Below are 22186 nucleotides of genomic sequence, written 5' to 3' on the forward strand. Positions count from 1 at the left end.
AATAATAAATATATATTATATTGTAATTATATATATTATATTATAATATAATATAATATAGTCGCAATTTTTAACTGTTCACAGTAATTTAACTTCATAATTTACTAAACAATATTACACTGATTTTGAAACCAACATAGCTACTATAATTATAGTTTATCAAACACATAACTATTTTTTATAATAGTTGTTTCTTCCTTCAGAACAACTAAAAGTACTAAACTAAGCCGATGTCTTTATTTTACAAATCAAATGAAAATCGATCCCCTCTAATATGAACTCGTTGACTAAAAGCATACAATTATAAAGTATCAAAATAATCATTGACTACTTTTTTCAAAAGTTTTAGAAGATAATAGAAAACACATTTTACAGAATATATATATATATATATGGATTCTCCAACTCCTTTGTTTGCATTTTATGACGATAACATGATATTATCAATCATATTGGTCAAAAGCTTTTACACTTGAATTCAAATTTTCAATTCGAGTTGAGATGTAATATTTTTTTAGAGTTTTTCACTGTAAAAGAAAAAGTTAGATGTGACATTTTTTGAGAGCTTTTTACTGTAAAACCTAGAATTAAAAACTCGAATCGGTGAAATGAACAAGACTTTAATAACTTCGTGAAATTAAAAATCAATAAATAAAAGTTCCGTTTATTTTACTGATTCGAGTTTAGAATTCAAATTTTGTTACAGTAAAAAAGCTCTTAGAAATAATTACATCTAACTTTTTTACTACAGTAAAAAATTCTCACATAAATCACATTTCAATTCAAATTAGAAACTCTAAACAGGTCCAAAATCATTCTCTTATTACTAGTTCACTTGACAATAATATTAACGGAGTACTGAGCTTTTTGTCGTCATTACCAGTAACTTAAACACTAGATAAGCTAAACATTGGCTTACATTTAACAAACAAATTTAAGCAAATCACGCTCAGACATAAAAGATAAAAAAGTTACATAAATGACGCATATTTATGGGAGCCACATTTAAGAAGGCCAAAAAATATATATTTAAATGAAGACATATAAGAAAAAAAAAAAAAAAAGCTAAAATAATATTTTAACAGGAAAATTTAAAAATGAAGATAATATGGTCATGAGAGAAAAAATTAAGGAAAATAAAAGAAGTAGAACCACAACGGTCTTTGATTAAGGGCACAAAACTCTATTATATAATTTCTAAAAGTAAGAAACCCTTTCTTATTACAAAAAAATCTTAAAAACATAAATATCATATATGTTTGATATTCCTTTAGTAAAATTTTTTTTTTCTTTTTGAGTAGACCTTAGTAAATTGATTGTTACTTTAATAAACAGCTTTTAACACAACAGTGAATATTCTTTCTTCTAGAGAAGGAAGCATAACATCAAAATGTAACATAAGCTCTACTTGAATAAAGACAGTTAATTGTACGTCTTTTTCATGCATCATCAAATAGAACTTGCGCAAACAGGCAAGCAGCAAGAAGTTTACTAGCCTTGCAAATATTACTTAGTTAATTATAAGTGTTGTTATCCATTTACTAAGCAGTCTCCAAGAGAGTTACTGCCTCAAGCTTTCGATGATATACGACGCGTACAGATCCCTGCAGCAAAAACGGTAGAGAGAACAAGAACTCAAAGACGAGAGAAATATGATTAATATTTCACGCATCAACTTAGTCCGAGTTGAGAATACAATCAATAGGCTTTATGTATATATCTTGTCACAGTTATGTTTCACGAAGAGATTATGCACAAGAAAGAAAAAGAATTAAGAACACTCACATAGAGTACTTTATGGCATCAATGGCTGCTTCAGCTGGTAGAAACTCCTCAACTTCCACTTTCTTGTTCTCGTTCTTTTTGTCTATTATTATTATTCATGAAAGTTAAGCATATCTTGTGCAAAACAAGTATAGGTTTGTGTAGATAATAGGAACTTTGAATAAACTGAGGGAGCTATAAAAGTTTTGCAACAAATGGTGGTTTATTAACCAATTTACTAAATGAATCATTCACTAAATGATGCATGTGGGTGGATACAGTCCTCAAAGAATCGACGAATTTCTTGAAGACGATGCGGAGGAAGCTCGTTGATGCTGGTGTAGTGGCGAAACTCAGGGTCATCAGCACATACTGCAATAATTTTGTCATCCTTTTCACCCTGCAATTTGAGTCACGTTAGCATAAACCTTTGAACAAGAACCTCAAATTCTGTTGGTGTATAAGTTTAAGGTTTAAGATCAACAATGCACATTAACCGCAAACTAGTAGCCCAAGCAAGTTAGAATCAAGAATTAAGGAAACAAATTGACTGGTGGACATGGGAAAAAGTCACAAACATAAGTTTCATAATTAAATTGTGATGCAAACTCCGACAATAGAGATCACAAATGAGCCACTATTTTTTTAATGAAAATTTTGTATCTAGACATCACCAAGGAACCATTATTTTCTCCTTCACAACAGCTAATCGAATGCAGGCTAGAGTTTAATTGGCAAAGTACGACATTGAACTTGGAAAGCAGGTGGTTTACCTGATCAAGCATGGGCATTAATCCAATGGCCCGAGCACGAAGGAAGGTACCGGGCAGCACAGGCTCCTGCAAGAAAAATCCTAGAAGGTTGTGTAAAATGTTTAGTTTGAATTAATGAAAGCTTATGCAACAAAATAACTGTACCTGCATCAGTATCAGGACATCCATGGGATCACTGTCCTCACAAAGTGTTCGAGGAATGAAGCCATAGTTGTGGGGATAAACAACTGATGAGTAAAGAACTCGATCAACCTACTTTGAACAACTTTGTACATTAGCTATCCTCATTTAGAATACAAAGAATTTAACAATAATAACAACAACAACAACAACAATAACAAATAAGTTTCTCCAAAATTGGCAATATTCTGCAAACAAATAAAAGGGAATATAATAGGGAACAAGAAGTTGGTTCTTCGAATAAATTCATCAACTCAAATGCTATAAAAAGAAAAATTCAGAATTTAGAAAAGAGGCCAAAATAGTCATTCTATACTTGAATTATGATATATGAACTTCAGCCTTATTATTATAGCAGGCAATATTTAGATTTGATAAATATGATAAATGGGGATAGAAATAATCTTTTTGTTTGTTGGAGGAAATTTTAACTATGCAGTATGATCACAGTGACAACAGGGTCATGACATCATTATGAAAATTCCACTTAGAGCACGAATTTGCTTCTAACTGGGTAAATTTAGATTTTCCTTTCTTATCTATTGTACCAGCCAATAACTGGACTAAATCATAATCAAAATAAAAAGAAAATGTTCAAATTCAATGCTAGAATTGGAAATTTGGTGGACTGTATCATACTTTTATGAGGCCACTCGCTTTGTCGAGCTCATACTTAACCTTGCTGCCTTTGCCAATTTCAACCACCTGCAAAGGAAAAAACATGTATGCATTAGCTCCAAGTGTGCAAAATTCTTGATTTTGAGCTCAAATTCCAATTTCCCTTAACGAAGATGCACCACTAGAAATGGTTCAAAACTATTAAGAAAAAATTGTACTAAGGTCGGTCAATAGTGAGCGTAGTTCCGTCAATTTCACATAACCTTTTAAGTTGGGTCACTATTAGTTGAAAAGCATAATGTCTAGTTTGATTCTGTCCTTCCATCACATCAATATGCAAACTCTCAACAACAATACCGGATATGGGTTTTAACAAAACGATAGGGATAAAAGAAAACATACACAGTTGAAAGTCGTTGGGGCACCAGGTCCTGTGTAGAGTAAACACCAAGCATTACGTAAGATTGCAATAACAAACTGTTTCAATTACTCTGGGTACTTTAGACATGAATTCAAAAAACAGTAGTTAAAAAAGCCAGCTAACATAAACTGGAAGTAAAATGAAAAGAGCCAGCAAACAAATATGACCAATCTCTAAGTCATGCCACGGATGCGCCGCCACAGATCTTCGTGACATTGAAGAAAGAATCCTTTCATTCAGAGCAACATGATGAGGTCCGGAATACTTCCCACTCGCTTCTCCATGGTTGTTAGCCATACTCAACCTTTACAATTGAAAGTTGTTAAAAAATTAATATTCATTAAAAATGCTATGGTGTAATGTTTAATGTTCAAGTATAAAATTGATTCGCCATTAACAAGGTCAAAATCCTTTCAACACTGAACAAGTAATTGATTTTAGAAGAATGGAGAAACTAGAATCTGCTTCATTTCCCTATAGTCAAGCCAAAACTATATCTAGATTTCATATACAAAATGAAAACCAAAAATTTTTCATTTACACATTTTCAACAGCAGTCACGCTCACACTAAAGATTAAGACCTATGCGTTTAGAACTCATTTCAAAATAATTTTATTTTTTTATATAAAAATAAAAATGAAAATGTTTTCAATCTCAGACATAAATTATTTTTAAAAATATCTAAAAAAATCCATTAATGTCTATCTCTGTGCTCGAGAGAAACAAAACGAAAATAAAAAATGAAAAAATTATTTTTTATTTATCTCATATTTTACACTAAACTAAAAAATTATTTTTATTGTCTGTGCTCGAGAGAAAAAAAATGAAAATAAAAAATGAAAAAATCATTTTTTATTTATCTCATATTTTACACTAAACTAAAAAATTATTTTTATTTTTTTATTTTTATCTTAAAAAACGTAAAAAATAAAAACAAAACCAACTTCAAAGGTCATAATAATTTTTTTAATTTTTTAGCGAAAATAATGAAAAAAGGGAAGAGTAAAGAAACACCCACAAAAGATACTCAAGAAATCTGTTAATCTACTTAAAAGGTCACCTTACAACGCAAACAAAAATTTGAAAGGCACATTTTAATTAATTAATTTTTTTTTTTTTTTAAAAACCGATCCCCAACTTTTGGACCAATAAATTACAGAACCCATCAAAGATTACACAAAATAATAACAAAAATGCAATCTCAGAGCGTTTTAATCAAAAGGGCAAAGCTTATATTTGCTCAACAGAAAAACCCCACAATACAAATCATAAAAAACGCCTCAAATGAAAAAAAAAAAAAAAAAAAAAAAAAGAACAAATAAAAAGCTTAAAGAAAATCGTCGAAGCCATTGAAGAAACGCTTACAGAGCACCAATATTGCTGAAAAAGCTCTTTGATTATGGTCTCTACAGCACAGAAAATGGAGAAAGGAAGAGACTTCGAAGCACAGTATAGCTGTATAAGCTTTCTTGCTTATATACGAAGAATAATGGAATTTCGTGATATTATTTAGAATAGTTTTTTTTATTTTTTATGCGTCATATCTCAGCGGTCAGTCATGGGTCAATATCTGTCGTCCGATGAAAAAGCCAAAAAAATCTGACGGTCATTGTCGCTCAATTGTCAGAGCTTGATTTCTCGAAATGACAGTCTAGGCGAAATGGATTTAAAAAACTAGCACTACTGAAACGTAGGTCAAGTACCAATTATTGAGCTACACGTAAGCCAACTTTCCACGTAAAACTGTTTTTCCAATTATTTTATTGCGTAACTTTTCCCGTCCACTTATTCTTAAAAAATATATATATATATATTTCCCGTCCACTTAAATAAAACCTTTGCTTTATCAACTAAAAAAAATTTGTTAGAATAATAATAAAAGAGACTTTCTTTAGTGTATCTTTCTTTTTAAGAATATTAGTATTTTTTATTTTTTAACCGTTAAATTTATATTAGAATATATTTAATTTTTATATTTTCTAATTTGATATAATTTTAGTTAAATTTAACGGTTGAAAAAATAAAAAATACTAAAAAAACTCCCATAATAAAAGAATAAGGGAGTTTCTCTAATAAAATTTTAAAAAATGAACTATTAGTAATTTTTTTTATCGTCAGATTCATATTTAAAATTATTTATTCTGTATATTTTTTTTAATTTGATGTGATTTTAATCCAATTTAATAGTCAGAAACTGACTCTACTAATAAAGAGACGCTACTAATAAAGAGACGTTACTTGAGAAAACCCTTAAAAGAGTAAATGATTTTTAGATGGATGCCTTCAACTTCACGCGTTTGGTAATTCAATTCATAAACTAAAAATCTTGGCAAACGATCTCTCAAACTTCAAAATCCATTGCATTGTGGTTCAATAAAACATGAGGTTAAATTTTCTACGTTTGTTCTTTCATATGACTCGCATGTGACTTTTTATTAAGCACGGTTTAGATCCTTTTTGCTGTCAATAGATCCTGTATACACAAAACTCTCTTCCTCCCATAATGAATCTAATTATATTAAGGAGACATTTGGTTCATGAATTAGAATCATATGATTAGAATCATTTTCGATTTACGTATATTTTTTGTGAGAGAAAACACTATAGCGAATCATGAACTATGATTCAAATCATGGTTTGAATCCTTCAACCAAACATCTCCTAAGACTGCAAGCAAGCTGAGTTTTGTTATCAATGTATTAAGTTGTGGGTTTGTTAGGTTTTTTAGTATGGGCAAATTTTATTGGCAACAACTGTTTATGTCATTTAAAAAAAAAAAAAAAAAAAATAACAGGTGATAGGCTGATAGCCGATGAAGACATGTTGTTGTACGTGAGGTGTTCAACAAGAGTTTGCATTTAGAGTTGAAGAAGATAATATGCTGGTCAAGAGTTGGAAGATTTGGTAATGCTGCAAGCTTGGGTGACATGATCACATCCGAAAAACAAGCAAGATGGAGTTCAAATGGTATTTGTTGTGCAGATTGATTTGAATTTGAAATTCAAAAAGGCGTTGAATTATCTTGAAGGAGTTAATCAGGTGACTTGGTTGTGAAGAGCACGTGAAGATAAAAACGTTTTGAAGATTTGGAATTGTTGGTATATATCCGATTGAGCATTAAAATCGTGCTCATAAACGTGAAGGGTGTGCCATTGAAGAGTGAAAATTGAGCTTTGCAGAGAATATCGTACACGGGGTTTTTCATAAAATATTTTCAGAGGAGAGTTTGTGAGTTTTTAATAGATAATTTGCAGTCGATTTTGAATTTTTAGCTAGATTAATTAAAGATCATATATATTCCTCGCTACTTTCTTGAAATTCTTGCATGTAGTATTGTTTGGTTACCGAAAAACTTGGAAGAAATAAAGGGCGCGTTTAGAATTCATTCTAAAATGATTTTATTTTTTGTATAAAAATAAAAATGAAAATTTAATCTCAGATAGAAATTATTTTTAAAAATACGTTTGGTAGTTTTATTAAGAGATTATTTTCAGTATAAAAAAACTCATTAATGTTTCTCTCTATGCTCGAGAGAAGAGAAAAGGAAAACAAAAAATGAAAAATGACTAAAAGTCATTTTTCATTTCTCTCTCATTTTACACTAAACTAAAAAATCCTTTTCATTTCATTTTTTTGTCTTTATTGCGTAAAACGTCGTTATGAAAACGTTTTTATTTTTTCTTTCTCGAAAAACGTAAAAAATAAAAACATGATCAATTCTAAACACGGTAAAATGTAGAAGACGAATGTGGTGTGAAATCTCTTGTACGTTTATATGCATGTTCATTTTCTCGTAATTCTTCAGAAACTTGAAATAATGGGGACTGGATTTGTAAGCAATGTTCCCCTGTTTGGTTACCGAGAAAATTTGCTATATATAGCTCGACAAAAAAAGAAAATTAGGAGAAACGAATTTCGGCCCCGTTCATTTTGCTGATTCGAGTTTTGTTACAGTAAAAAGCTCTCGGAAACAGTCACATCTAACTTTTTTGCTACAGTAAAAAGCTCTCACACAATATCACATCTCAACTCGAATTAAAAACTCGAATTAACGAACCGAATGGGTCGTGACATACTTGGCTACTTCGTCTTCAAAATTAGGCAAAAAAATAAAATCTAATAGCAGTATGTTTTTACCTACTCGTTGCTTTGTACAATCCCTTTCTAATACTCTATTTTCTTACTTAGTCTTGTTGTTTTCTTCGAATTTTGTTGAGATCTAGAGTTAGAATTCAATGCTGAAACTTGATGGCGAGACAAGTGTTTGGAGGAGAGATTTCAGATCGCCTCAGGCGAAATGGAGGTGACTGGGAACCATGGTGCTGGCAATCATTTTCTTCTTCCGCGAGCAAGCCTCGCTTACTGTCGCGTTCGCTACGATGATGTATGTTAGTTTTTGGTGGTGCTATTATGTCAATACTTCTTTAAATCAAGCTCCACCAGAATCTTTTGATTTCAACGAGTTTATGGACTTCATTCACAGCTGAAATGAATTTAAGATCTGGTATTTAACTAAAGTCTTAGTTTCTTTCACTTGACATTCAGTACATTTGAATGCCAATTTAATTTTATAGATATGCTAAGTTTTCTTGTGGATGATCATGTAGTTTAATCTATCTAGATATGTACATTTGAAAGATCTTGTCCGATTAGCTTTTATACTTTGAGCTATGTCTAGACTACTGGAGGCTTACTTGGGACCGGCTAGCTATTGATAGGAGTGACAATTTGTGTTACCGTGTCATGTTGACCCTCTCAGTTGACGCGGTAACACCTGACACGAACATAACCCATTTATTATTCATGTCGAAATATGATGCTTAATATTTTTGTATAGTAAATTTCCGCAAGCGTACGGTGTCAAGTTTTGAGTATAAGGTGAGTGAGTATCGTCTCCACATGGATTGGGTTTAGAATTGCCGTTAAGTACCGCGATTATTGTATGCAACCTAATAAGATGATGATTAAGAACTAAAATAAAATAAATATAAGAAAATAAAAATAAAGTATCTATACACAAATGGTCTAGAGACTTGATTTTGCTTTATTATTCCTATGTTTATCCTATTATGTAATCGCTAATCAATTCCATTCAATTCATTAATCAAGGCTCTAATGTCACCTCGCAACCTCTCTCGAGTGCCTCACAAGGAATTGTATTTAAATACCCAAAATAATATCACTATTCAAAATGAATATTAAAACACAAATTAAGCTTCGCCTTTAGAATTAGAAAATAGGAATATTGATCGCCTCTCGGCCTCACAACGACCTAAATCCTAATTTGATTATCTAACCGTTGATCTCCTCTCGGTCTCACAACAACCTAGACTATGTTTCTCAAATCTAGATAAAGAACTAAATCTCTCTCGAGCATCAAATTCGCAATCTAAAAATCATCTAACTCATTGGTCAAATAAAGTAGAAGCATTAAGCATAGAGAAACATAAATGAATTGAAAACGAAATTAAATTAACAATCAACAAAATATTCAAAACATAGTTTAAATAAAACTACATCAAGTCTTAGTTTTAATGTCTAGCTCAACATGGAAAAATAGATGAAAGAAGAGAAAATCCAATATCCATTGAAGAGCTTCCAATGACCTCCAAGATGAAGGATTTCGGCCTCCTTTTGATGTTTTCTTCAGATTTCCGGACTCCCTTTCTCAAATGGCACCTCTTTCCTTTTATACTACTCAGTTTCGGAGCTAGGGCTTCATACGCACGCTGCAGCCTGCGTGAAAACGCGCTGCGGCTCACGTTTTTGGAAGAGGATCCCGCTGTTGCGGGTTGGGGCGCGCTGCAGCGCGCGGGGCTGCCAGCTGGGCGCACTGCAGCGAGCGTTCTTGCTCTAACTTCGCTTTTCTTTGCGCGATGTAGTCCGCTTTCTTGCATTCCAAAGCCTCCTCTTTTGTGCTTTAAAATCCTCTTTCGCCTCTTCTTGGCATTGATTCACAAGTTGGGCAAATATTCTTCTTTTCTTCATGCAAAATCATCCAAGTTCGTATTTATTTATAATTCTTATAAAAAGCATACAAAAGACATTAAACTAACAAAAATGCTTGAAGACTTACAAATATTCACGCTTGAAAGTACTTGATTTGTTGGTAGAAATACCCGTCATCAAAATACAAAACCCAAACACGACCTGTATATTGGCGGATTGACAGGACACGACATCGGTTTATTAAACATTTCATAATAAGATCGTGTCAACTTATTTCTCAATCTGTTTCTCAACATAGGTAACAAATGGGTTGTAATTGTGTTGTGTATTCGTGTTATCCAAATACGACACGTTTAATAAACGGGTTACGACGGGTCAACTCACTACAAGAAAAAGGGGTTTTTGCGACGACTTTTTGTCGTCGCAAAAACCCCAGTGTCGTCGCAAATAATAGTTTTCTTTTGGATGATCATGTAGTTTAATCTATCTAGACATGGACATTTGAAAGATTTTGTCTGATCAGATTTTCTATTTAGTTTAATTTCTGTTTAGACTACCGGAGGTTTACTTGGGACCGACTAGCAATTACTTTTGAGTATAGCCTGTTAGATTTCTAACTGTCAATTGTCTTGGGAATTAGATTTTCTACTTCAATTCTAAGCTTCAGTTTAGACCATTTGAGATTGATAATTATACTCGGGAATGTGAGATTCTGTTTATTGTTTGTAGAGGTAGAGGTTTGTGGTCCCCTAATTTGTGGACTTCCCCAATTCCCTTGAATCTTCGATGAATTAAGACTTTAAATAATCTTAATAATTGCAACAAATTAAGCGTATCTTTAGCAATCCAGATATTGGAATGCATATTCTTTTGCCAATATTAAGAAAAAGGGGTAATTGCAACAAATCTGCATATTCTTTTGATATTAGAAGGGAGATTCACGTGTATGTATCATATATATGACAAGCAATGTACGGTAACAAGTAGTAATATTTCATTCATCTATATATTTGCGTTTTCATTTTAGAGCAGTTTACGTACTTATATGTCCGTATCTCTCTTGTCTTGCATATATTTGATGAGATATATTAATTAGTGATACTGTGTTGGTCATTTGCTTCAGGTGTTCCACCACAAAGGCGGTTTTTGTTGCACTTGTCACGACCTTCTTCCCTAGGGGTACAATGACATTACTAGCTGTCTTCTACATTGTTGGTATTTTGGGGTGGATAGCTTTCTTTTCTCCGGCGACTCACCCAGAACTCCGGCCGGATACTAGTTTCGATGCTAGCCCGGAGGCTTTGAAAGATTTGGAGCGATTGTTTACTTCTATTTCCAAGAAAAAGAAATGACAACAACGCTGCATATCTTACTTTCTACTGATTAATTGTTGCAGCAAAATGAGTTTAGACTCGCTGAGTTTTCAAAATCATTTGGAGTTTGTGAAAATGTTGATGCCTAGATTTGAATAGATTTGTTGGAGACTTTTCAATTTGAACTCATGGTTTTTCGTTATACATGCTTTTCTTTCTTTCTTTCCTTTTTTTTAATTTGTTTTTTTTTTGTTATTATTAAAATTAGATGCAAAGGATACTTGAGACATATAGTCCTAGGCACAGCTTTAAAAACTTTTCTTTCATCTCAATGACCCCCTTTTTCTATCTCATTTCATTCATATATTAAGAAAATGACAATATTTCGAAAAACAAGATGAGTATCTTAAAAGACGAGTATGACTTAAAGAATAAAATCTCAGCAAAAACTAAAGTGCCTTAGAAAACGACGTGATCCTAGAGATGAGAACACCTTTAGAGCAACATGTGAAAACAACAATGTACCGAAGACGACAAGTGAGAACAACATCAAATTGAGAAATATAACAGAAAACAACATGTAAAAAGCGAATGTCTTAAATTGGTTAGTTTAGAAAAGTACACAGCGTATTGAGAAGCATGAGTTATAATAAGTTATAATTGGTTAGATTTACTCCAGCTATCAAGTTGTAATTGGCTCCCATTACAATACAAGTAAATGCAACTTAGAAAATTGTGCATCTTTAGCATTCTGAATTTTTTTTGGGTTCTGTTATTTTCATAGGTTTGAGTAGGAAATTTGACCTGAAATTTAGTTTTTCTTGTTTTTTTTTTTTTTTAGAGAAAACGCAGTAAGTACAAAAATGTTGAACTGTGATTCAAACTTATGAAAAGATTGTGGCCTTTTAGTCTTTTAGAAATTCTGGGGATTATATTGAGACTTTGGTGGGCTCTTGTTTCCTGAGAAACTGGTGAGAAAGTGATAGGCATTCCTTGTACTGAGGGCTCCTATATTCTTGCTGGGAGATTGAGTGTGTAAAGCATAATTAAATGTAGATTGGTTTAGGGATTAAAATCCCTACCTTGGGTGTGGGATATATTCCTTGTCAAGTAAATCTCCTTTTCTTTGTGCTTATCTCATTTCTCATTTGATTTCTCTTTGCTTGGTTTCTGATTTATTCCTATTAGAGGTTGAAATGCCTGAAAAATGGGTATTCAAACTTGGTACGAAAATTCGCGAAGATCATAATCAGGATTAAGGATTCTTGGAACTGATCGATCATTCAATTGAACGAAATCCATTATTAATCTTTTCACGCGCCAATAACGAGATTCGAAATGCCGACCTTCAAGTTTGAAGTTGGAAAGTTTGATGGGAAGAATGACTTCAATTTGTGGAGAGAAAAAGATGATGCCTCATCTTGCATTGGATTCGCTGAAGTCGCTTGAGTGATCAGATCCTAAGGAAGGTTTTCTTTAATTAGAACAGTTGTATTTGATAAAGGGCTCTATCAAATAGGATTTACTTTTTTTCTTGAAACCAAGGATTTACTTAAAACAGAAATTCTATAGGTTTGAGATATGATTAGTATATTGCACATTACGTCATTGTAAATGCTCAATGACGTGTATCTGATGGATAATAAGTGTAGAAATTAAGGAGGATAAGAGGATATGACACGAGATAAAATGGTAAGAAATTGGGCCCGTTTACTTCGCTGATTCGAGTTTGTAATTCGAGTTGAGATGTGATTTTATGTGAGAGTTTTTTACTGTAGTAAAAAAGTTAGATGTGACTGTTTCTGAGAGCTTTTTACTGTAACAAAACTCGAATTCTAAACTCGAATCGGTGAAATGAACGGGACCTTATTATTTGAAAAGGACGTATTCTTATAATATTTATTTATTTTCCAGGACCAATTTCAAATTGGTAAACCTCATGCATTGGTCCTTGAAACACACGGTTACTGATGTACTGTTCATAAACTTGTGATCATTGCATTGAGCTTTTAAAGAAAAAATGAAAAAAAAAAAAAAAAAAAAGAGAGCTAGGCTCGCACTATTTTACCTATTCGTACGACACGTCTGAAATTGCAATTGCAGTAACCGAATTATCGAAAACCGAGAATTCGTCACAACTCATACCTATATCTTTGTCTCCCGTACCTGCTAATTCAAATAAAAAAAAATATAACATTAGTTTTGGAGTAATCCTATTGGGCAGCACCGGTACTACCAACTAATATACGGTGAATCTCGTAAATAGAAATTATTTTTTATTAGTGGTGATGTTTAATGCTAATGTTATCCCTTAGTATTTTTCTTAGTTCTATAAATCTACTGACGAGCCTCTCAATTAACCGCAAAGTAATTAATAAATCAATTGACCTTGTAATAAATTTCAGAGCTATATAATGTAAAGACTATTTTTTATTCAAATCCAATTAATTGTTCTCTTGAAAATTTAAAAAGAAAAAAAAAAAAAGAGTCCAGCTAATTGCTGTCGTACTCTTATAATACGGGCAGAAAATAAACGGTGGTGATTGCAGATAAGTGTGAAGTATGCTACCATCAATGATATGGTGATTGCATAAAAAAAATAAACGGCGGTGATCATAACTAGTACTCAACCTCAGAGCCAAAAAGCTCTAAAAATAATAAGCTACGGTCTTCCTCATTTGTCATTATAGTGCAATGGAAAGTTCTAGCGCAAATGCCCACTCCAAGTTCATATTCCGGTAATTTAATTTGCTTCTAATTTTTCTTTTTTCGTTTCGCTGCTTCAATTTCTCTCCGATTATTTGTTGTAGATTTTTTGATTCTTAGGTTAAGTAACGATCGATCATATATTTTCCTCACAACTAGGCGAATGATTGTAGTACTAGTATTAACCGTGCTTTGTATCATCATTTCATTTTTCCATTTTTTTTTTTCAATTTTATGTTTTGGGTTTTATGCTACTCTATATTTCTCTTACAAATTATCACACGGGTTTTGATGAACAAGTTAAGTGATGATCGATACTCCTTGAAACTTGTTGAAATGTTTGTTAACCGGGAAATCTTGAAAGAAAATGTTGAAACGGCTGGATGTCGTATAGTCATTTCACTTTTCTTTTAACATCACGTTTTTTTTTTTTTTAATATCATATATTCTATAGTGAAAGTTACAAGCACCTCAATGGCCATGGGTTTTACGGCCGTTCAATTATGGCCAGTGGCGGAGCCACTTAAAAATGAGCGGGGACAGCTGTCTCCATTCAAATTTTTTTTTAAAAAAATATTACTTTTAAAAATTTTAAAATTTTACATTTAGGTCCTCATTGAAATAACATATGCTCCCACTAAAATAATTATATTTTATTATATGCTCTCATTAAAATAATTTGTTAAAAAAATTTAATGTACGCCCTCACTAAAATGAAAAGCTGGTTCCGCCATAATTTATAACTGATTATAATGGTGGTGGTTCTGAGTCTCTCACCGGCGCCAATTACATTACTATCAGGATGCAACAGTACTTCTGTTGAGCGGCGTCCTGATATCACCGGAGCTTCGTGGGGCATAAGAAAGGGTTGCTTTCAGCTTCTCTATTCTTTGGTCTCATACCTAAACTTGATATCCGGTAATCTGATATTTTTAGTTGCTTCTTAAGTTTAATTTATAAAATTCTTACTCACATATAACATGTATTTGTAGATTAATTTTCAGTTTTGTAACGTTTGAGCTAATTTCTCTATATGATATCACTTCTTCGAGTACTCGTATGTGTGTGTGTGTATTATTATATGTAGATTTATTATATGAGATCGGTTGCCTCCTCTTTAGTGAATATGTATATATGGAGAATTAAAGCATTTATAGTTCTGATCTCTTACTAACACAATTTAGATACCAAATTGCATGTGAATTGATTTGTTATTTTGCTATATCTATATTTTCTACCTAACCAATTACAAATAATCAGGCCAATTGTCACATCACTAATAATTGGTATTCAAAAACTAGATTTTAAGTAAATTATTTGGGGTGAAAGCGTTAATCTGAGTGACTGAGTCTAATGCTCAAGTGCTTTATTTGCTGATATTATTTCTGAATTCTGATAGCATTAATGTGTGTCCTATAGAATATGGTTTTTTTGTAGGTTGGGATACTTCCATGATACCGAATGTGAGGCCGCTGCAGATCTTTTTCTCTTCACTGACTGTCAGCGAAGAAAGCAAGTTTGGAGTTGGGCTATATATTAGGGCATGTTCTTTTGTCTACAAAATTTTAAAAAAGACAACTCGAATTTCAATTTTATTCAAGTTTATGTTCTTTTAAGTTTCAACTTTATTCAATTTCACTTAACTTTATTCAAATTACAACTTCAACTCAAGTTATAACTCAAATTCAAGTTTGCTCTCACATATTGGTCTATCTTTGATATTATTGCTCTGTGGGTTGATGGTTTGATTTTCCATTCCCAATTGCTTGCCCAACTGCAGAAAGCTAGTTCTATATATAGTTAGGAGTATTCTAGTTTTGTTGCCGTGGTTTGCATGAGAGATTTGGCCTCTAGGAATTGCCTTCCCGGAATGCTTCCTCAAAATGAAGGTGGCTGCTCCTATTTAAAGGCAAATTCTAAGATAATTTATTATTTAATTAATGAAGTTTATTTTGGATTGTTTGTTTTATTAATAATACAAAAGTTGTGTATGTTTTGATCTTTGAGTGACTATTGTAATTTGCTTATTATTTAATTGATTGATTTAAAGGGAGTAGGTGAGCATAAGCTTTTTCCACGGCTTGCCACACATATTCACGAGGCACAAAGACAAATACAAATACAAGTGTCGAGTTAATCAGAAAAAACTTACTCAACATATTAATGATCGAGCGTGATAAAAGTTCATTTGACAAAATTATTATAGTTGATAGATAAAATTAATGAACTGAGACTAAAAAAATTTAGGGATTGTTCTTTTAGAGTGTGACTTGAGTGTAGTTTTTGAGTTGAATTTGAGTTATAACTTGAGTTGAAATTGTAACTTGAATAAAGTTTAAAAAAACGTGAACTTGAATAAAATTGTAACTTGAGTTTAAACTTTTTCTGAGTTTTGTTACAAAAGAACAACCTCTTAGAATGCTAAGGTCACTCGCAACATCGCATAGGATCAAAACTTAATGGGATAAACCTACCACTACCATGAAAGGGTGAGACCAAAACTTCATTATTACATGTAGAAAACATTAAAAACTAAAATGATAAAATCAACATCGCATTTATTACATTAAAATAAAACTTACAAACGAGACAAAATACCTTAACCACATCAACAATTTAATTTTTGGCAATAAGTTGGCCACCGAGACCATAAAAGAATAGATCAGTGAGGAACCACGCGACTCTATCACTGCTATTAAGCGCTCATCCAAACACAACTCCCACTTTTATGACCACCTGATAATAAGAACGAGATCTTAAGGTTGCAAGTACACTGGAGATTCGGTATGCACAACAATATGATCGCCAAATAAATCGGCACCTTCTATCCCTCCTATCTGTCTACAAAGTCAGTACTACCTTCACAATCATTACCATGATACCTTGAGTCTTGTCTCTAGGGTCGGGGGGTCCAGCAGCCAACTAAGGGGCAGGGTCGGACTCCAGTCCTAAAAGAGAAACGCAAGCGGCTCAAAAAAAAAAAAAAAGAAATGAGAGAGAGATACACTGTCAAAGAACTTCACAATACACTGTCAAAAACATAATAATATAATAGTTGAGCCAAAAAAAAAAATCAACATGTTAAAAAAAAAAAACAACCAACTCCTAAAAAACATAATTTACGAAAAAAATTTTTTAAAAAAAAAAAGGGGAGAAAGACGGATAAAACAATAGAACGCCTGCTATTATTATGTCTGTCGATAATCAGCGCTTATTGTTCACTAAATTGGGCATTGGCCGAAACTAATGTCTTCATGAAAATTGAATTCACTTGCAAAAAGGCCTTCAGATATACGATAATCTATCTAATCAGCACAAAAGAATGGCTTTGCTGCAAAAAATTTTAAAAAAATAATAAAAAAGTTAATTTTATAAATGCTCCTTGAGGTTTACACTCAATCTCACTTTAGTCCATAACTTTCAAACGTTGCACAAATGATCCCTAATATTTTATTTTATTTCAATTTCAGTTTTTTCATCAACTAGGTGTTAAAATTTTATAAAATCTGCATAAATTAGAGTCTAAAATTAGAAATAGCTAAAATTTTAGGCTTATATGTAAAAGTTAATTTAAAATTTTTTGTATTGTTTTAGTCTCTAAACTTATAATGACGTTTGTTTTGAGGGTTCTGCTTGGTTTAGAATCATGATTCTTGATAGTTGGTTCTGTTACAATATTTTTCTCTCATAAAAAATTTAAATTTTAAAAATTAGAAATATGAATCTTAATTTTGAACCCATAAACCAAACGTCACCTATATATTTCTAATTTTAGTCTATAATTTTAACAGATTTTATCAAATATATAACATCAAACTAACATAAAAATTAAAACTGAAACAAACTAAAATCTCAAAAATTTACTGTTCGACGTTTGAAAAATCATAAAGTAAAGTAGGATCTTCAAGAATGATTTGTGAGATTAATTCAAAATAGTAATAATAATAAAATAAAGAAAGAAGCACAACACACCTCAAAAACCATTAGCCTATAGTTCTAGCGTGTTTTTGGGGCTCAACGTAAAGCAGTACGGACGTACTATTGTCTGATATTTGCAGTAAAAATCCCTTTCTTACAAGACAACAGGTGGCATTACGAGGAATATTATAACAAAAAATTTTAATATAAAATCACACCTTAATTTAAATTAAAAATTTAAATAAGTGAATTAAACGTGTCTTAATAATTAATTAATGAACTAAAGAACCTGATTTGGAAGAATAAATTAACTGTGGAAGCTCCAATAACTAATTATTGGAACGGTTAGAGAAATCTAAAATTCTGTTACTACAACTAATTGCGTATTTTCCGTTGCTCTGTCTAATGTCTAACATACTCGCAGCAGCATAAAAAATCAGTTAGCGGAGACCATTATTGACTCTTGGTCTAATTACTGCGAAGTCTTGTGAAATTGTATACGTGGACAATCTATCACATGATCTTGTGATTTACATGAATAATCAACGGTCGTGATCGTAACTAGCTCTACCTCTCAGCTAAATATATATATATATATATCGATATAGTCTTTTCTATCTTTTTCCTTATTTCATTTGTCATTCTTCATTCTTCGAACGTTCAAAATCAACCGAATTTCGTCGTCTGGTAGTTTTCTCTCTTAAATTTTCTTTTTCATTTTTCTTGATTTTGTTTCTTAAATTTGTCGTATATTTTGTTTCTTAAATTACTTTTAACAATATTTTATCCTCGCAGCTTCATCTTGAAATTAAGTCTCGAATATGTAATGATATCGAAAAGAAAAAAGTATCGCATATGTAGACACTGTTTGGCTACTGAGAAACTTGAAAGAAAATGTAGAAAAACGAACGTGCTTGAAATTTCTTTTACCTTTTCATGTATATTGTTTCCCTCTCTCTCTCTCTCTCTCTCTTTCTGTTTCTTTTTAGCCCTCGTGATTTCTGAAAATCTTGGAACCGATAAAGACCAGATTTATATGCATATACCGGTGTTTGGTTCTCGAGAAATTAGTTATGTGCGCTACACAAAGACTGATAGACATCGAAAATTAGGATTTAAAGAACCTTAATTGAGATGACATTCTTGATTTTTCTTTGCGTTGAAATCTTTTCTTGAGAAAGGAAAATTTTGAAAGTCAATTATCGGCTTATTATATTTCATTTTCTCGTCATTTGTATAATGTTATTTTCTTTGCGGTTATATCCAGAGATCATCTAGACTTAGAATCACAAGCACAAGTTCATGGTGGGATTCGGCGGATGGGCCTCCGACTTCGCGATGCCTCACGTGTTTCTGAGGTGGCTGGTAACCGTGGCAGCAGTAAGAAATTACTTGTCCTGCGACCAAGCTGACGATACCGTCACCGTTGCAATGTCGACGCACGCCGTTATATGTTGGTGCTGTTATCTCTTGATTGCCTATCTTCGAGCTCCGTCGAGAATTTCCAGTTTCGAGAAGTTTAGGCGTTTCTTTTTCAGCCTACCTGAATTCCGTATCTGGTAACTAATTACTACTGTTTGTTTTCTTCTTCATATCTGCTTTCTAAGTTAATTTTATGATCATGCATGTTTCACGTTTGTCAATGACTCAATATGGTATTTAGTGTTGTGATATGTCTACTAATCAAATTGATGACATTGTAGTTTAATGTAGCCTTATTTACTGTACGGCTGACCTCTTTTATTGGCTCTGTACAAGAGGGAAACTTGAGATTAATAATAACATTTGAAAATGGGAATTATAATGCATCTGATTAGCTTTTCTACTTTTTCTGAGCTTCTGTTTAGACCATGGGAGGTACATAGCTGGAAATTGTGACAACTTCATTTTTTGCATGAAGAGTTCTTTTTGAGGATTTTTAATTCAATATAACTATTAATCTACTTATAATATCTCTGTCATAAACTATATTTCCTAGTAATTAATCTAATTAGAAAAGGAATTTAACGTCCTTGAAAAGTATAAAGTTTGGGTCTGTATAACTTAATACTTCAATATTATAGTTTTAAATTACTTAAAGTCTGTCACAAAATATGTATCCTAGTGATCTAGTTGAGACAAGAAATTAAATATCAACTGTTTTGCAACAATATTCTGATACGGATGATAAGTATAATTTTGCTGTTACCTTAACTTCTATATCTAAAATCAATAATGGCCAGCCCCGGGAAAGGAACAAATTTGGTAGTTTTATGATGAATAAAATACTTATGTGCAATATATAACTCATTCATTTATTACCGTGTTTTCCTTTGAGAGCTACAATTGCTTAACTGGAAATTATTTTGCATTCAAAGAGCTTTATTTAGTGATATCATGTTGGTTCTAATTATAGTAATGGTTTCAGGTGTTCCACTGCAATGGCTCTTAATGTTGCGATTGTCACGGCCTTCTCCTTGCCTAAAGAGGAAGTGGTATTAGCAGTCCCGTGCTACATTGTTGGCTTTTATGCGTGGCTATTTTACCTCGCTTTCAAGGAGTTCCGATCAAGACGTGGAAGGCCAACTGATGAGAATAATGACCAAGCTCTGAAATATTTGGAGCTCCACACTCCACTTGATTCAATCATGAGAAACTACTGAGAACAGCTCTGAAGACCTCTCTCTCTCTCTCTCTCTCTCTCTCTCTCTCTCTCTCTCTCTCTCTCTCTCTCTCTCTCTCTCTCTCTCTCTCTCTCTCTCTCTCTCTCTCTCTCTCTCTCTCTCTCTCTCTCTCTCTCTCTCTCTCTCTCTCTCTCTCTCTCTCTCTCTCTCTCTCTCTTATTGTTACAGATGAATTTGGACTCTTGAATTTGATTCTGAATTGTTAGAATAGATTTTGTTTAGCATTATTTCCCTAGCTAGTTTTGATGGAGACCTTAATATTTACCGGTCGTTTGTTTGTTAGCTTAGTAAAGCTTTTGCCTTGACTGTTGCTGTTAAGGGATCACAAAGCAAAGGATTGTAGGCTTGTAGCTAGTGACATATTGTCCAAGGCACAATTTTACACGCCGTCCTTCCATTTTCAAAAAAAAAAAAAAAAAAGCATGATATTGAACCGTTGTTTTTCTTTCTTTGTGGTAACTTTCCTTTTGTTATATATTCAATTAAGATATTAATTTAAAAATTTTCTGCTGATTCTTTCAAATAAAAACAATCGCATTAAATCAAGGTAATGCAACTTTAAACGTCTATGAATTGAGTTGGACGTACAATTTAAGATGATAAATCACTTTTAGGGACAAATATTACTGCAAACGTTAAACGTATTTAGATTCATGTATTCGAGGTGATTTTGCCTTTAAACGACTACATAAATGCCTACTCTTTTGGGGAAAAAAGTGACGTAAGATATTTGTAATAGATCCTCAACGGAATATTCTGAAAGTGAAGCCTTTTTTTTTCAACAATGACATCATCATGGCGAAATGACAAAAGTACCGGAAAACAGCGAAAGAGTAAAAAAGAAAAATAGACATGAGAAACGACAACCTATATTAAACGGCAGCACCATAAAAACGACACAAATTTAAAACGGTAATATCCTGGGAATCGACAATAAATAGGAAAAGTTACTACATCTTAAAAGAATGCATTTGAAAAACCACACCATATTTGATATTAAAAAAAAGTTAATTGGCACCATTAGTCCCTAACCTTTTTAATATGTTACAATTTAATCCCTCATTTTTTTTTAATTTTGGGGAAAATGTCCTTAAACTCTATAAATATTGACAATTAAGCCATTTCCGTTTACTTTTTGTTAATTTATAACAGAATCTTAATGTGACCGTCACATGTCCCTTTTTCCCATGAAAAGACAAAAATACTCTCTGACCTCACAAAAAAATTAAAAAAAACCCTCGGGTGGCATTTGGTTAGGAGGAATCAACATGGGAATATAATGCCCAGACCTACAATCGCCCACTGTCCAGAATATTGAGAATAGATCTAAACATATCCACATAAAGAATCTTCAAGAAAAATGCATCAAAGGCTCTTTCTTTTGAACAAGCTGAAATATTACTAACTTTTTTCCACCAAAAATAGAAATATCTTCTTCCCTAAAGTAGAGAAAAACTTCAAAACTCATTCTGATATACTTTTTCATCAAGCATTTTAGAGCTGGAAATTCATAATCCTTAAACTTCAAATTTCAATAATGGAATTTACTCAAGTTTATGTAGAATTCTTATTGTTGATTATTTAAATAATGAACTCATATAGCTTGCTTGTTTGTTGATCAAGAGACAACAAAGCACGAATCTCAATGAAGGAACCCATTAATAACTCTATTCTTATTGCCCAGACTCATAATCGCCTCTGCCCCTCTCCTTCTCCTCCCCTTAGCTAGTCATTGCTGGCAAAGATCAATTTTTGTTCCCCTGCCGTCGTCGCCTCTCCCAGGCCCACGATCGCCCACTGCCCACACCCACGCTAGCACAGCGCCGCCATTGCCCAACGTCCTCACCTCCAACACCGTCCTCTTCTCCGGAGCCCTCCTC

General features: G+C 32.5%; 1 protein-coding gene across 1 annotated transcript; it reads right to left on the reverse strand.

The window, feature by feature from the left end:
- Positions 1-1316: 1316 nt before the first annotated feature.
- Positions 1317-5230, reverse strand: LOC21409399 (soluble inorganic pyrophosphatase). Its single transcript, XM_024177161.1, has 9 exons — positions 5123-5230; positions 3924-4060; positions 3738-3766; positions 3357-3422; positions 2682-2789; positions 2538-2603; positions 2044-2164; positions 1786-1867; positions 1317-1604 (listed from the first exon to the last, which is right to left on the reverse strand). The coding sequence occupies exons 2-9, from the start codon at positions 4051-4053 to the stop codon at positions 1562-1564; spliced, it is 645 nt and encodes a 214-aa protein (XP_024032929.1). The 5' UTR covers positions 4054-4060; positions 5123-5230; the 3' UTR covers positions 1317-1561.
- Between the last annotated feature and the right edge of the window lie 16956 nt (positions 5231-22186).

This window comes from Morus notabilis, unplaced genomic scaffold (genome assembly GCF_000414095.1).
Source record: "Morus notabilis unplaced genomic scaffold, ASM41409v2 Scaffold184, whole genome shotgun sequence".
Lineage (NCBI taxonomy): Eukaryota > Viridiplantae > Streptophyta > Magnoliopsida > Rosales > Moraceae > Morus > Morus notabilis.